Source organism: Alosa sapidissima, chromosome 22, assembly GCF_018492685.1.
Source record: "Alosa sapidissima isolate fAloSap1 chromosome 22, fAloSap1.pri, whole genome shotgun sequence".
NCBI lineage: Eukaryota > Metazoa > Chordata > Actinopteri > Clupeiformes > Clupeidae > Alosa > Alosa sapidissima.
In genome coordinates this window covers 16,305,514-16,321,961 of record NC_055978.1, presented here as the reverse complement: position 1 = coordinate 16,321,961, position 16,448 = coordinate 16,305,514, and the positions used below count along the sequence as shown (strand labels likewise).

At 43.1% G+C, this 16,448-nt stretch overlaps 2 protein-coding genes across 17 annotated transcripts in view; one reads left to right on the top strand and one right to left on the bottom strand.

The window, feature by feature from the left end:
* The window catches only part of ppfia2 (PTPRF interacting protein alpha 2), a 190,464-nt gene extending 178,506 nt beyond the window's left edge, over positions 1 to 11,958 (top strand). For 9 of the 15 annotated variants that reach the window (XM_042078066.1, XM_042078065.1, XM_042078060.1 and 6 more), the window contains 10 exons: positions 478 to 540; positions 2,631 to 2,663; positions 2,820 to 2,995; positions 3,460 to 3,557; positions 4,327 to 4,502; positions 4,937 to 5,005; positions 7,335 to 7,494; positions 7,848 to 7,904; positions 9,517 to 9,604; positions 10,734 to 11,958. In XM_042078066.1, the coding sequence (XP_041934000.1) occupies positions 478 to 540; positions 2,631 to 2,663; positions 2,820 to 2,995; positions 3,460 to 3,557; positions 4,327 to 4,502; positions 4,937 to 5,005; positions 7,335 to 7,494; positions 7,848 to 7,904; positions 9,517 to 9,575 (891 nt within the window). In that variant the 3' untranslated portion in view covers positions 9,576 to 9,604; positions 10,734 to 11,958. The remainder of the gene's footprint in view (positions 1 to 477; positions 541 to 2,630; positions 2,664 to 2,819; positions 2,996 to 3,459; positions 3,558 to 4,326; positions 4,503 to 4,936; positions 5,006 to 7,334; positions 7,495 to 7,847; positions 7,905 to 9,516; positions 9,605 to 10,733) is intronic. The other 6 variants (XM_042078073.1, XM_042078072.1, XM_042078062.1 and 3 more) reach the window with 2 other exon arrangements.
* A 112-nt stretch (positions 11,959 to 12,070) lies between these two features.
* The window catches only part of acss3 (acyl-CoA synthetase short chain family member 3), a 48,610-nt gene continuing 44,232 nt past the window's right edge, over positions 12,071 to 16,448 (bottom strand). Inside the window, exons 13-16 of one of the 2 annotated variants that reach the window (XM_042078074.1) lie at positions 15,293 to 15,415; positions 14,877 to 14,976; positions 14,400 to 14,575; positions 12,071 to 14,231 (exon numbers count right to left, since the gene is read on the bottom strand). In XM_042078074.1, the coding sequence (XP_041934008.1) occupies positions 14,148 to 14,231; positions 14,400 to 14,575; positions 14,877 to 14,976; positions 15,293 to 15,415 (483 nt within the window). In that variant the 3' untranslated portion in view covers positions 12,071 to 14,147. Of the gene's footprint in view, positions 14,232 to 14,399; positions 14,576 to 14,876; positions 14,977 to 15,292; positions 15,416 to 16,448 lie in introns of those variants that run through there. The other variant, XR_006026359.1, reaches the window with a different exon arrangement.

Genomic DNA, 16,448 nt, shown 5'->3' with positions numbered 1-16,448 from the left:
GATCAGCACACATCCTGGTGTCCCTTCTGTAGAGAGGCATGTCAAACAGACAGTACACTTACACACGCCGACACACACACACACACACGTTACATTACCCCGATCAGTGAAGAGGTGTCTCGTGCACACTGGCTCATCGTCGGCCAGTGCTGGTCAGTGATTGTGTTTAACAAGGGCATGTACCCTTTCCATCGCTACTAATGTACTCCTGCTGCATGGTGTCATTTAACTGTGTCATTGGCTAAAGTGTTTGTCCATCCATATATGTGTGTGTGTGTGTGTGTGTGTCTTGGCTGTACTGTGTTGCTGTGCTGTGCTGTGCTTCATTGGCCCGTGACCCTGGTGGGGCGGGGCTTGCTCGTCATCTGACTGTGATGCTGTAACACTATTGGCTTACAGTGGTGCTGCTCTTCTTCTTTAACACTGCTTGCCCCTCCTGACGGACGGCTTCTTTCTCCAATGGGAATGCCCGCTTAGCCGTCAGGCAATGTTTGGGTGACCCACGAGGAAATGGAGACCCTTGCTGCGCCTTCCAAAACGGTCAGTCACTCCCTCTCTTTCTTCCTACCCTCTACACACACTTCTCCACTGTTCCCTCCCTCTCTTCCAAGTCTTCCCCCACTTGCACACTCCTCTTGTGTCTGTGTCAGTGTGTGTGCACACAACACATAGGAATGCATGCTGTCTGTGTGTTTAGAGCTAGTGGAGTGTGTCTGTCCCAGTGGCCTAAAGCCCCATTCACATATAGAACAGAATATGTGAATATAGTGCAGTATATTATGAAGCGCTATTTTGGAAGTAACTGCTGATCTCCAAAAGAACACTTTGCATGTATTGCTTCTGAAGTAACATATTGTTTTGAGATCAGCGGTGAATCCCGAAGTTACCAGGGTACACCAGTAACCTCAGAAATCAGAAGTCTCAGAAAGTCATTCGGCAAAGTTAACACAGGCAACAGACCACAAGTGAATCGCCAGCGATGTGAATGCAGCTTAACGGTCACCACCAGATATAGCAATAGTTATAACCAAAGATTCTAGAGCGGAGCAAGATAGATCAGTTACGTCATAGGCATGAAGTACGCTCTGAGCCATTTTGGTAAGCTCAGCACAACATTTCAAATACAGTTCTAGTTTTTTATTTGTTTTTTTTACTCGGTAATGAACTGCAAGAACTGACAGTGTGAAAGGCCCGATTTATCTTTTTCCAAGTTTACACTGAATAAGGAGAGGTAAATAGGCCTATTATTTAGACAGAGATACCCTCATGTAGCTATTGCACTGGTAAAGATCACATCAATTCCCATTGAGAGACTGTATACTGATAGCTAGCAGGCAAACTAACTTAGCTAACGGTATATTATCACCATTTTTCTTTTTTTCTACCTGTTGGCTCCGTTCTAGAATCTTTGGTTATAACAATGTTGTAACAAAAAGCCTATTTCTATTGAGTACAAATACAGTGGTGGTCTGCAGAGAAGCAAAAACGCTATCCAGCAAGTGGCTCTAGTTGACATTAGTGGCTGTAGGTAATAGCACTCAGAATGGACCTAAAGTGACTGGACAGCTCTGCCTCAGTTACATGCTGATTTGGGTTTGTGTGATTAGTAAACAGCCCCAGTCTTACTAGTACACCATATTTTTGTAGTTGCATTGTATCTAAAGAAATTGTGGTCTATGTGAGTAAGAAGGGAGAAGAGTGAGTTAGTGAAACAGGTGGCTTACACTCAATTCAAAAGACAAAGATAAGAAGACCTGATAGGAGACTTATCAGACCATGGCTGCCATTTACAAACAGAAAGAAAAGAAAATCACATCACATTTTTCTAAAAAGAAAACACTTGTGGCCTTGTGCTCTTCTCTCCATCTCTTAATCTCTTGGCAGTGTCGTGGCAGGTAGATAAAGCCGTACAGGAAAGGAAAGAGATGTTATCCTTCCGTCTCCTGAGTGGAAGGCATTGCCCTTTTCTTTTTTCTTCTTTTCTCTCCACTCAGAGCCTTTTCTTGTACCTGACACACAAAAAAAACCTCTAAATTCACATTCTGCTCCAAATGTTTCAAAAGAGAAGGGTAGTAGAGATTGGCATGATTGGCACTGTTATGAAGTCGTGCTATTTTTGACGACAGCATTGTCCCATAGATCAGGGTGGTAGAGGTTGGTAAGATTGGAGCTGTTATAAAGCCGTGCTATTTTTGACAACGACGTCATTGTATGGAGAAATGGGGGCAAAAACGGGCCTTAGTGTAGTAGAAGCCCCCCACCCCCCTGTGCCCAGCCTTCACCCCCACCACTGCCCCTCAGTCCACCCCAAACAGCATGTAATTGGTCAGCAGAGGGCGGGGGTGGCACGGATAACCTCATCACGCCCACCGGTGCTCCCACACCGTCTCTCGTGCCCCCTGAGCACGGAGACGAACGAACCCAGCTGGGCTTCAGCTGGGCCCAATTTCATATAAAAAAATAATTAAATAAAACAAATAAATAAAGTGCTGTCTGTCAGCACAACATTTTTTAATTGTTGTAGTTTCTCTGTGATTAAGTATATTGGATGAGAAGTGTTCTAGTTCAGTCACAGTCTTTTCTCACATGAATAATGGAAAACTCCTCTCTCCTCTTGGTTGCACTCACAGAAGTCGGAATCAGAGGAAGGGAGCTGGTCACAGGTAAGCGGTCTGTCAACATCTGTTTTGTTGTGTGTCTGTGTCTGTCTCTCTGTGTGTATGTATGTGTGTGTGTGTGTGTGTGTGTGTGTGTGTGTATATTGTGTGTGTGTGTTGTTGTTGTTGTTGTTAAGCCTGTGCTGCTGTTTCTCCTGACAGACGTTAGCGTACGGAGACATGAACCACGAGTGGATCGGGAACGAGTGGCTGCCCAGCCTGGGTCTGCCCCAGTACCGCAGCTACTTCATGGAGTGTCTGGTGGACGCCCGCATGCTGGACCACCTCACCAAGAAGGACCTGCGGGTGCACCTGAAGATGGTCGACAGCTTTCACAGGTAGAGGGAGGTGCTGCTGTTGCTGCCGGTGTTCTGTTTACTGCAGCACATATAGGGGGAAAATAGGCCAATACTGCCACCTGCAGGCTTGACTGGATAAAGCAGGGAAATGCCATGGAATTTTAAATCATATTTTCCAGACCTGAAAAAGTCATGGAAATCAGTTCATTCGTTGAAAGTGTTTGAAAAATCATGACATGACCTGTGTCACTTGTAGGTCCAATCTGTGGGGTAAAGTACACAATGTTGTGTACTTGTAGGTTGTGAAAAGGGATGAAAGTTTCATTAATGGTCCTGAAAAAGTCATGGAAAAATGTGGAAATGAATTCAGCAAGCATGTGTGGGAGCCATGGTGAAAAGTGTGACTAGACAGGATACAGAATAGACTTAAATACTGTTCAGATCTCGTGCTCAGTAGACCGTGGAGTATGGCGGACATCATGACTGTTTGGGTGTCCTTGCAGGACGAGTCTTCAGTACGGGATCATGGGTCTGAAGAAGCTGAACTACGACCGGAAGGAGCTGGAGAGGCGCAGGGAGCACAGCCAGCATGAGATGAGAGGTAAACAGAGATAAGGGCAGATCATCCCCCGGAGACAAGAAATACTATTTTCTGATTGGCTGACAGGGGGCTATAACGCCTATGAAGTAGATCTGGTTAAAATGTTTAAACACAGTTCCATAACAAGGCTCTTTTGAATGGTATCTATAACAACCATAGTAAACAAGGAGGCAAAAAACTCCATGACTGACTGTAATCCGAGACTTCAGGACTGGACTCAGGAGGCCAGGAGGGGCCGGCAGAGGTCCATCAGGGCAGAGAGTGGAACTACACTTTCCCAAGGGCTGCAATCATGCAACAATCAATTGATTAATCGATTAGTTGTCAACAATTTATTACTATTTTGGGAATCAACTAATCGGATCCAGTAAAAAAAATCCAGTAAGAAAGGGAAAAAAAAAAAAACAAATTCTCTGAATCCAGCTTGTTCAAATTCAGCTAAGGTGAATATCTTTGTTGTGTAGATAAAACATAATTTTGGTGCATGAGTGCATCATTTTGGGCTTTGGGCTAATGTATTTATTTATTTTTTCATTTCATATTTTATAGAGAAAATAATCAATAGTCACAGCCTATATGACATATTTGTTCTTACCAGTTGGCTAAATCAATGCCTTTAATAATGTGTATTCCTGTTGTAAACAACACTGTACAATCTCACTCAAAATGCTTTATTTTCTGATAACTGTGTGTATGTGTCTCTCTCTTTCTCTCCCTCTCTCTCTTCCTCTTTCTCTCTCTGCGTGTGTGTGTGTGTGTGTGTGTGCAGACGTGCTGGTGTGGAGCAACGAGAGGGTGATCCGTTGGGTCCAGAGCATCGGGCTGAGGGACTACGCCAACATCCTCTTAGAGAGTGGTGTCCATGGAGGCCTCGTCGCCCTCGACGACAACTTTGACTACAGCAGTCTGGCACTGCTCCTCCAGATCCCCAACCAAAATACTCAGGTGGAAAGAATACACCAACTACTACACACAGAATACACCATCCATACACTACACTACACACAGAATATACCAACCATACACTACCCTACACACAGAATATACCAACCATACACTACCCTACACACAGGATACACCATCCATACACTACACTACACACAGAATACACCATACATACACTACACTACACACAGGATACACCATCCATACACTACCCTACACACAGGATACACCATCCATACACTACACTACACACATAATACACCATCCATACACTACCCTTTACACACAATACACTACCCATACACTATCTTATACCCACAATACACTATCCAACACAGAATACACTTGATTACAGTACCTTAATCACCTCCTCATTAGTAATACACATGTTCAGCATTGTATGTGACGAAAAAGATGATTGGTTGGTTCCACAGGCACGTCAGATTCTGGAGAGAGAGTACAACAACCTGCTTGCACTGGGAACAGAGAGACGGCTGGACGAGGTGAGAACCGAACCGCCTGTCAATCATCACCCTCCTGGCTGAGTGCAGTCGGGGTCACTAGGACCTCATTTACAGTACATCTGTTTTTAGGATGTCTTGGGGGATCAGATCACAAGTGGTCAGCTCTACATAACCCATCACCCAGGTGTAACCCATCACCAAAGACGCATTGTGATCCAATCACTCAAACCACTTGCGGAAGTGGTCTGAGACGCAGTTAACCACATGCTGTATCTTTTGTAGTGTAGACGCTGCGTGCCTTCTGATGCGTGCGACATCTTCTGATGCAGACGATGGGAGTTGAATGTGAAATTGACAATAGCGGAATCTAAACGCAATTGGTCTGCAACATCTCTGGCTGTACACCTTGAATACCTGTGAAAACAGCTATGTGTCTCAGCTGACCCGTTGTGATCAGATCACCCAGGACATGTTCTAAAAACAAAATCTCTCTTCCCTGTATCTAGTGTATCTTGTCTGTCTCACCAGGCAAAGGTATTGTCTTTAAAATAGACCTTGCACAAATCCTTTAGGCCCTAATTTTAATGAAGTGCAAAGTGCAAAGCCACTCAATAGGCAAAGTGTTTTGTGCTTGAACTGAAGTAATTTTGTGGCATGTAGGATCATTGAGTTGATCCACCGATGTCTGTGCTTTGGATCTCGCCCATAGTATTTTGAGTCATTATTAAATTAGCTTTAGATAGATTTTAGACTTTGCACTTTGTCTATCATTTAAATTAAATGTCTCTCAAATGTTTTAAGTAGGGCTGTCAATCGATTAAAAAAAATAATCTAATTAATTACATACTCTGTGATTAATTAATCTAAATTAATCGCATATATAATTTTTGCTGTGAAAGTATTTTAAATATTTAAATTCAAATGAATCATTGAATAATCAGCATTAGTGACATTAAAGTTCAAAGTACGGAATCGATTAATCTGCACTAATTTTTTAATTAATCGAAATTAATCAGTTATTTTGACAGCCCTAGTTTTAAGTGTTCCAAATAGCTTGAGACTGACCACCTAGATATAATGGCACAGTGATGAAACGGTGTGCAACCTGTCTGTGGTCGTTGATGTGAGTTTTAGTGTGACATTCCTCTCTCTCTCAGGATGCATTATGCATTCCTCAACACCATTTCCTTTTCTTCTCCCACTTACATCTCCTTCTGTTTGTCTTCTGTCATCAACTTTTTTTCCATCTTCATCAGTTGTTTTTTCTCTGTACATGGTTTCTCTCCATTGTGCATCTTTTTCCTCGCCTACATTGCCACCATCTCTTTGCATCTCCTGTGCCAACATCTCAGATGTGTCCATCTCTCCCCCATTGCCGTCTCCCTCCCTTGTTCTCCCTCCCTCTCTCTCCCTCTCTCTCTCTCTGTCACTCTCACTCGACTTTTTAGTTCTCATTCGTCTCATGTCTGTCTCGTCCCTTCTCCCCGACTCTCCAGACAGTTCTTGCTCACCTTAACGCCTCTGTCTCTCCCCCTCTGTCTGTCAAATCCAGCCTTTTCTCACCTCACTTTTGTCTCTCCTTCACTGCCTCTCTAGCACTCCTCAAAAATGGGCCGTGTGGCTGTGTTTAGATACAGGTCATGTACTGCATGAGGCCAGAGACTTTCTAATGTGGAGACACAGCACTCAAAAAATACTCCATAGAAATGCATGGGGCTAGTTTGTCACGCCAATATGGCCGTTGTCTACACATATCCCACGCCTTCCTCTGCAAAACGTCGACATGTGAATACATTGAGCCAATCATGTGGTGTGTTGTGAAGACATCGTGCCAATCATGTGTTGTGATCTCGCCGCTGGAGCAAGATTGGTGTCGTGAAGCCTTGCGCACGCGCAGTTCGACTCAAAGACTGCCCGATGAGTGCCCATAAAACGTTGGTATATGGCCGCCGAGTGGAGGGACTTGCCTAAAAGGACTTTGATGAGGCTCATCAACAAAACCATTAACGACTCTTGGAAAAGTGGAGATATGGACCTATATGATTATTTATTTTTTTTAGATTTAGGGAACTGTATTTCAAACTCTCTCCCTCGGACGTCCGGTGATGTCATGCTGAAGGCAGCAGCCTAAAAGTTGAGCTCCATCTTTAATACAAGGATACAAGGAAGTTTATTGTCACATGGGGGGGGGGGGGGTAAAGAGTGCAGTAGACTCCTATATCCTAACAAACTAATGAAAACTTGGCAAAACAACGCGTATATTTACAATGGCAGCATCCTCCAGAAGCAAGGGTCCAAGTAAACAAAACTCCCCCTCTTTGCCCCTTACTTTCGCTTTACCTCTTTCTCTTTCTGTCTCCCTCTTTTGGACGGTGATGACCAGGACTACCGCGGAGCGTCGTGGCGGAGGCAGTTCCCTCCGCGAGACATCCACGGCATCAGCATGATGCCTGGCTCGGCCGAGACGCTGCCCGCCGGCTTCCGCCTCACCACCACCTCCGGACACTCTCGCAGGATGCCCCCCGAAGGTGAGCGCTGGTACTGCACCGGGTTTCCACCGCCACTGCCTGCTCTGAGTGGATCAGGGTGGACGCTGCAGACACACACACACACAAACTCACACTCTCGTTCTCGCCGACACATCAACACGCTCCCACACTCTCACATACAGACAAACTCTTTCAGAAAGAATCATGTAAATGCAAATTTAGGCTAGTCATATTCCCATTATGTTAAGAGTACATCAGAATGATTCAGTCAAGCACAGTGAATCACAATATTGGAGAACTCACCACACACACACACACACACACACACCTGCGCTGGAGCATTCTGACCGTGTTTCTGTTGTTCTCTCTGGCTTGGGGCTGCGGCCGGGCAGTTCTGTATGAGGTGCTGGACGACAGTCCAGACGACATGTATCTGGACTGGTTTCAAGGTCAAGTATACCCAGGAGCCTTTGGCCCACATGTGGCGTTCACTCCCCCCAGACCCCCTCTCCCTCTGCCCCTCCCCACCCTCCCTCCCTCCCTCCCAAATCTTTGCAGATCCCCTCTCCCTCTGTCGTCTCTCTTCCTTCTCTCTCTCTCTCTCTCTCTCTCTCTCTCTCTCTCTCTCCAGTCTTTCTGTGAGGGTTTAAATCCCTCCCGTCAGCTTTCCCTTTCATCCATCTTGGAGATCTGGAAGAACTTGTTATGTGTATGAGCAATATGGCCACGTGTTTGCTGAGCCAATTGACTGGTTTGTGGAAAAGTTCGGCCATATTGCTTTCTGATCTGCAAGAAGGGGAAGGGAAGTGGGCGGAGGCCAGTTTAGAAGATCAAAAAGCTTCAGACTCCTTGTGAGAGATGATGACGTTCGTTCAAAGGATAGCAGCAGCACCCAAGGCACTTTTGACGTACATCTTCAATAGTGCACCAAGCTGGGTGGCGATAACTACACATAAAGTGTACACTAAACATAAAGTGTTGATTATGGAATTTTATTCAGCTGAGGTGCTAGCTGAGGCAATCACAGCTATTAGCTAGCTATTTCTAGATAAACTCACATAAATATCTTTACACCGTCTCTGTTCTACCTGCCCCCTTTTGCCGTTAAAAGAGAACTCTGGCCATAACCTTGCTTTCTTTAGAACCCTTTAGAACATCTGTCCCAGGGGCCAGTGTGGGTTCTAGTACTGCCTTGAGCATGCATCCGAGAACCAGCATCTCCAGGTTCCTCCCCTGCGGCTCAAGGTTCCAATACGGCCCACCCTCGGTTCCGACTCCGAGTTCAGGTTCTGGCCAGTGTTCTCCTTTAACTGTACTACTGCCCACCCCCCCTCCGTGTTCTTGGACTGTTATTGTCCCCGTGCCTCTATCTATTACTCTCTTTACCACTGTCTCTCTCTATCACACTCTCTTTGTCACTCTCTATACATCTCTCTTTCTCTATCACTCTCTATACATCTCTCTTTATACATCTCTCTCTTTCTCTCTATCACTCTCTATACATCTCTCTCTCTCTCTCTCTCTGTTGGTGCTGTTCTGGAGATTAACACCTGACCGCTGGAGGTCCCACTCACTCCACACTGGGCCCTGGCCAAGGGGCTGCAGAGTGAGCGTGTCTTGGCTTTGCTAGCTGGGTGGCATTTTTGACTAACCATTTGTGGTGTGTGTATGTATGTATGTATGTATGTATGTACGTACGTACTGTACGTATGTATGTACTGTATGTGTGTGTATTTTGTGTGTTGTGAGAGTAAGCATGTGAATGGTTAATATGAAAAAATACTATATGTTTGTATGTGTGTGTATCTGTGTGTGCATACATGTGTGTGTGCTATGGCGGTAAGTAAAAGAGAGAATGTGTGTACGGATGAGTGTGTGTGTGTGTGTGTATGTGTGTGTGTGTGTGTGTGTTAAAACAGCATATGAATGGTGAAGGATACATATAGAAATGATAAAAATGCCAATTTGTATGTGCACATATTGTACCTCAGAGTCCAGTCCACATAGGGGATGTCTGTATACACACTGACTGACTGACTCTGTGTCTGTCGCCCCCTACAGTCGGCCCTTCAGCAGTGCAGCGGCTGGATAGCTCCACTGTGAGGACCTACTCCTGCTGAAACTCTGGACCACAGAGGGGCTCCAAGTTGTGAGTGAAAATATATTTTCTCTCTCTCTCTCTCTCTCTCTCACACACACACACACACACACACACACACACACACTCTTTCTACCCCCCTCTCTCTCTCTCTCTCTCTCTCTGCACGGTTAGTGAGAACGATAGGTGTGTTTATCTCCTTCATATGACCATATTCTATCAAAATGAATTAGATGATACCAAAAGTATTTGCTCATTAAAGAATACCTCATACGAGTAGTAAATTGTTACATACTTTTCCATAGCTTTACATTTTCCTGCAAGATCACACTAAGATTTTGTATCTTACAAAACCTTACATTATTATAAACATATAGAAGTAGAACAATCAACACATTTAGACAGATGAACAGGTGAAATATTAATATTTCATCTATTCATCTATCAGATGAATAGATTAAATATTAGCTATAGCAAAAAAGAGTCAAATGAAAGTAGTTAATCAGCAGCTCTCTCTCCTTCTCTGATGAAAGTGAGTTTCTTAAGTCACGCCAGTCTCCATTAGAAGTACTGATGAAGCTGTAGCACTGACTCAGACGGTCATGCCAGGCCTGCACCCATCTGGTCTGCTCAGGAGCCATTTTCAGCCGAGACACACGAGGGACGCTGCTCTGATGAGATCCCTTTCATCTTCCGCCAGCATCGTTGGGTTACATATGTTTCGGCCAGATTAGCATGCCAATGTGTAGCCGCTAAGAGCTCAGCTACATATGGTTCTTTGACCGAGTTGCATATGCTTCAGTGAATTAGCCTGCTGCACTTGTATAGGGTTCCATACATATGCTAATGTGAATCAGATAGCAGCAGCTTACATAATAGGCTAGTGCATAAACTCATGGCATATGTACTCGTGATCTCAGGTTAAAGACTGACCTCAATCTTAATGTAATGTTACACAATCAAACAAGCATAGATTACCAAACGTGAAATCAGTTATGTCATGTGTACAGACATGTAGAGAAATGAGCAGGAAATTCTGAGTTGGTCAGCTAGAAGCTTCTAGAAGTGAATCCAGTCCACATAGAATGACTCATTTACTGTACGCACACTTACTGTACTATACGTACTATAAATGTTCTAAATTATTTTCTTTGATGGTTTGTTTTCATTTGGTTGGTAGGTTTGAACCTTCAACGTGAAGTCTCACCTCGATGCCAATGGCCAGGCCAACTAGCCAAGAAAGACAAAATTAAATTCTGATTTATGTGACGCACTGCCAAGAAGCACCCTCTTTCTTCACAGAGAGGACCGCATATGGGGGATGGGAGGGCTCTGAAGAGGAGGAGGGGGGCAGCTAGTCCCCTTACCCACCTCCAACCCCATCCTGCACTTACAAGCCAAGTCCACCCAAGGGCACCCGACGCTGGTGCTGATCAATTGACCTGCAGGCCATCCTGATCGCCGTTTCTACCTTTTACATGTACCATATCTTGTTGAGCATATGTACTGTGTATTTCTTCTACAGGAGATGTGTAGGGTATCTGTAAATTAATATAAATATGCTGTTTTTTAATATAAATATACATATAAATATATATATACACACGTCTATATGAAAAAGAAAGAAAAAATGATAAAACATACTCAGAGTTTGTGCAAATAACGTTCCTAATGTTATGGCTTCGAAGAACAGAGAGAAGAAAAAAAATATGCTGCTCTTTCAATGTTTCTCCTGTCCCAGATCAAGATCATTTTGTAAAATGTGCTTTGTTTTTTATTTGAGTTCTCTCCCCTTCCCTAACCCACCCCATCTAGTCCTTAGGAGTAAATTAGAACCTGGAGACAGACTCTTCACTAGAACCGGTCACTCTACTCTCTGTCCAATCTTTATGAACACTTGTACAGTTCCTCCTATTGTGTCTGAGGCAAACCCAAATTTGTTGAGAACCAGGATCCAGGTCCTGCAGGGCCCTAGAACCGGATATTTGAAGAAAAGACCACAGCGGAGGAACCAGGGCTGATATACAAGCCCTTCGGTACCCTAAGACCACAAGCATCTCGACCCAACCAAAACAAGAAACATACAACACCCGGACTGGACAACACCGCACCACAGCCAATGCCTCACCATATTTTAGAGAGAATATCTACACGTCTACAGCAAGTCACCTTCAACTGTAAACAAACTCCCAGACCACCAGGCCCTCGCTGTACTGGAGTTCAACCTGCCAAAACTCAACTGGAGCCGACAGAAAGGACCTATCTTTTTTATTTAAAAAAAAATCAAATAAAAAATGGACAGACTGCTTAGCTCATAGTGAACGTAGAGTGTGTAATAATCAAGAAGAAAAAAAGATGTTTGAAAAAAAAAAAAAATACGTCAAAGTCCAGATCCAGATTTTAAAGACATAAAAAAAACCTGTTGCTTGCTGTGACTAACTTAAGTGTAAATGTTGACTCTTTGGTTTCTGTAGGAGTCGCCAGGGGTCCCCCGTCTTTTACAATCCCCCTTCCCGTCTTTCTGGTTTTTGAGTTCCACCCTTGAGTGCAGCTTGGCCCTGGCCTTACATAGCCTTGTTTTGCACGAACAGAGAAAAGAAAAACAAACAAAAAAGAAATACAAAACGTTTTATTTTGTGTCCATTTTTTTTTTTATTTATTACTGATTGTATTTTGGTCAAAACTATGTGGTGATCAAACTGAATTTTCTTTGTCAATAAAAAGTAATGTCGATTAAATGGATGTCTGTTTTTAAAAAAATACTGTTCCCCTAACAACATTGCAGAAACAAACCTCTTTGTGCAAAGCAGCTGCCAATACAAAACTAATGGTAGTATTTGATAAACATTAATATTAAAAAATAATTGCTGTTTTCATAATTCTGCCATGACAAACATATTTCAGCAAAAAGGGCTTAAAGTTCCAAGGCACTGTGCCTGAAATCAGGCTGTTTAAGATTTGAATATAGATACTTCCAGCACAGAAATTGTCCTTGTTTTAAGCCCTGTGTACAAGGTCCCTACAAGGCTTCACTACATTTGCATTCCTTTACTTCTGCTCGCTTAAATTCAAAACAATGATACAAATGTAAACATTCTCAACATCGGCCTTCTTGATGTATTATGGCAGGAGCGTGCGTATGTGCGTGGGAATGAGACTGCATATTAATCATACAGTTGTACTGTAGTAGACACCATGAAAATAGATCAATCGATTAAAAAATGTAATCTAATTAATTACATACTCTGTGATTAATTAATCTAAATTAATCGCACAAATCCATTTTTGCTATGAACATATCTTAAAAAGAAGTTTGGGAGATGAGTGAATCAATTAACAGCCAAGCCAACATTATAGACTTTAAAGTTTAATGTGTCTCTCTTTTATTATAATTTTCTCTTTGGGTCAGACATCAGCATAGTGCCTGGATTTTTAGCATGATAAATGCAAATGACTGAAGTTACCACTCAATGTCAATGACATGTGCAGAGTAGGCTACCCTAACACCAAGGTAATGTGAGGAACACCACCTATGATTTATCCTTTTTTTGGCCATTCAAACGTGTAGATTTTTATTCACATAATTACTAGGTTGTTGCCTTTTATATCCAGTAGGTGGCAGTCCAGGATAAGAAATAGCAGTTCAAGAAAATATGCGTCCCAGTTTTTCCCAAAACCATAGTTGCTAACTAAGTAAGCAACTTTGTTGGTTGCAATGCAATTTCCCATTGCCAACCAACTAAGTTGCTAACAGGTTAGCAACTACGGTTTTGGGAAAAGCATCCCATCCTATGGTAGGCAAATAGTAGATTGATGCTTCTGTCAATAGTATTGGTCTGGGTGTTCTTTTTAAAACATTGGCCTAGGCCAGGGGTTCCCAAACTTTTCCACGACAAGGCCCCCCAAATACCACTAGGTTCTGGCCAAGGACCCCCTTGATGTGTTATTAAACCCATCGACAATACTACGGCAAATGTAAAAATACATTAAGCTAATCCTAATTATTATTTTAGCAACAACCACTTTGCGATAGAGCATACAGTGTTTAAAAATTGCATTTAGGGCTTTCTGCTATATGAGAGCTATCACTCTACTATTATACACAGTCATTATCATGGAAAATATAATGTCCAGATATGCGACCCAATATTATAATGGCAGTGTATAACAACCCTCATAGTAATAAGTATATTTTGCATTTTCAAATGTGTTTATTTGTTCCTTTTATTTTTCCTTCCAACTTGCTGAGGCCCCCCTAGCACCCCCTCGCGGCCCCCCAGGGGGCCCCAGCCCCCACTTTGAAAACCACTGACCTACTGTAGGCTAAATGTTTCATTCAAAGCAGTGCTTTCTCGTCTGCCTCCTTCAGTCACGATAGCCAGACTGCACAGGGTCAAATGTCACTATGAAATGCGATTAATCAGCGTTACATTTTTTACTGCGTTATTTTAACGGCATTATTTTGACAGCCCTACATGAAATGTTTGTGCAATATGTAGGAAGAGAGGTCTGGAAGTGTCTGTGTGCATTAAGAAAATAATTATGTGGTGTCTTGGACGGCTTGCTCGTTTACGGGCCTTTGTGAGTGTGTGTGTCACTGTCCGGGTCTGAGCTGACTCTCTTGCACGACCATCTCAATGTTCTTGTAAACACCAGGGTCCTCTATGGTCGGAGTGATCTGTGCAAAGAATAAGACACAGACATCTCATCATAACCATCTTTATCATAGTGCATCAACACATCCCTTTCAACTGAGACTACTCATGATGTGGAGCCTGAGGTTAGTTTCAGTATGTGTGTGTGAGTGTGTATGTGTGTGTTTTAACAGTACAGTGGGAGAGGATACCTTATATGGCTTTCCATTGACAAGGTTGGCCAGAGAGGAGCGAGGAATCTTTCCTGAGCGGGTCTTGGGCAAACCCTTCACAAACAGAATTTTCCTGAAGGCAGCCACTGGCCCAATCGTCTCACGGACCAGACTCACAATCTCCTTCGCAACCTCTTCCTGGCTCTTCTGACACTCTAGAAAGCACACACACACAAACACACACACACACAAATGCATCCACATCTATACAAAAGCCTTCACACAAGGAGGGATAGAAAATACACATGCACTTATGTGTAGATGTGGATGTATTTGTATATGTGTATCTTCGTGTGTGTGTGTGTGTGTGTGTGTGAGTGTCTGAAGAGGATAAACATTTATGTTGTATCTTGGCCAAACATAAACAGGGTCAGTGTTTGCATGACAGATCTGCTGCTGCACATGTAGTGTGAACACTGGCTGTGTGGTGAGATGAGTGGTTCTAAGAGATCTTACCATTACGCAGCACACACAGAGCTAATGGAACATGGCCCTTCAGGGAGTCCTCAAGCCCCACCACCGCGCAGTCCCCTATCCCAGCATGCAACAGCACTGACTAGAACACAAAGACACACACACAGACATTAAATTGTCTTCTGTCAAGGAAGATCAGTGCTGTGCTGAATCAAAAATGATGTTAATGTTAGCAGCACAAAGACAAACAGAACTGAAGATGAATTGACATTATGTCCATGTCAGCCACGTATACTTAACCATAAAACTAGAAAAATGATAACAAATAACATTACCATGGCAACTTAAAATCTCCAATTTGTACCATCAGTCACATAATGGATTCACCCAAAATGAAATGAAAAGAGAGAAAGAGGACTTCATCATCATCACAGTAGTTGCTGGGACCATTGACTGACCTCTTCCAGCGCCCCAGCAGACAACCTGTGTCCTGCGACATTGATGACATCATCAGACCGCGACATGATGTACAGAAAGCCCTCCTCGTCCACAAAGCCTGCATCCATGGTGTCATAATAACCCTTCACACAGTAGAGGGGGGAAAGCAAGACAGAAGCAGAGCAGAGACACTGTGTTCAGACCAAAGGCTGTAGCAGTGTGGATCATTTACCACTAGATGGCAGTGTAAAACCTTAAACAATACTTTCCACACCAAAGTAAAGCCGGTTCTTTTATTTTCTCACTGAAGCATTCCACTAATTACTGAATGATGACCAACAATTATGAAATAAGGCCCTAGTGAGAATAGACCCCAGCAGTGGCTAGATCCTTTACCAGAGCCACAATCACCAGTGCCATATTGCTTTTATACAACAGCTACTTACAACAAATCAAGTTTAAAGACACCAAATAGTTTTTTTTTTTCATTCATTCTTCTTCCTTCTTCCTGCACCCCAAACAATAGATCCAATCTAGTCATGGTGTCTACTGTTGCCAAGGAACAAAAAATTTCACTCTGCAGCCAAGTTGATTGAGAGAGGCTACATGTGAACAATGATTTGCATACTCCTTTGTCCTCACATTACATGTTCATCTCAACATTCTACTCCATTGCTCATTCAATTACTGTCAAATGTGAAATTGCTGCTCTCTCACTTTGAATGAATGGACCGTTTACAGCTAGTCATCACTCTGCACTTTTGCATTGAATTGTCCGATGCAAAGTGGGCATGTCCTGAGACAGCGCGATATCACCACTCATGATGACTCATGGAATGCCTCTCGTCCAATCAGAAATTAATAAATAGTTTGACCTAACAGCTGTATAAACATTAAAGTGACGTGACTTCCAAATCGTCTACTTAACAGGGCTGACACTTTTTTTCAGATGTTGACAGGAAACCCACTGCTTTAGTCAAACTTGCTCGTAACATGACATTATGATACACAGGCTCACTGAAAATGTATGATTTTCAGCACAAGCAGCTCAAGCGATATTGACATGTGTCACAGTCTTAGGGCCCCCTATAATCGGAATTTCACAAAATTTGGTGTGCACTCAAAGAATGTTGTAAAATGATTGTGTGTTTCAAGTTTTGTTAAGTGTCGACCATT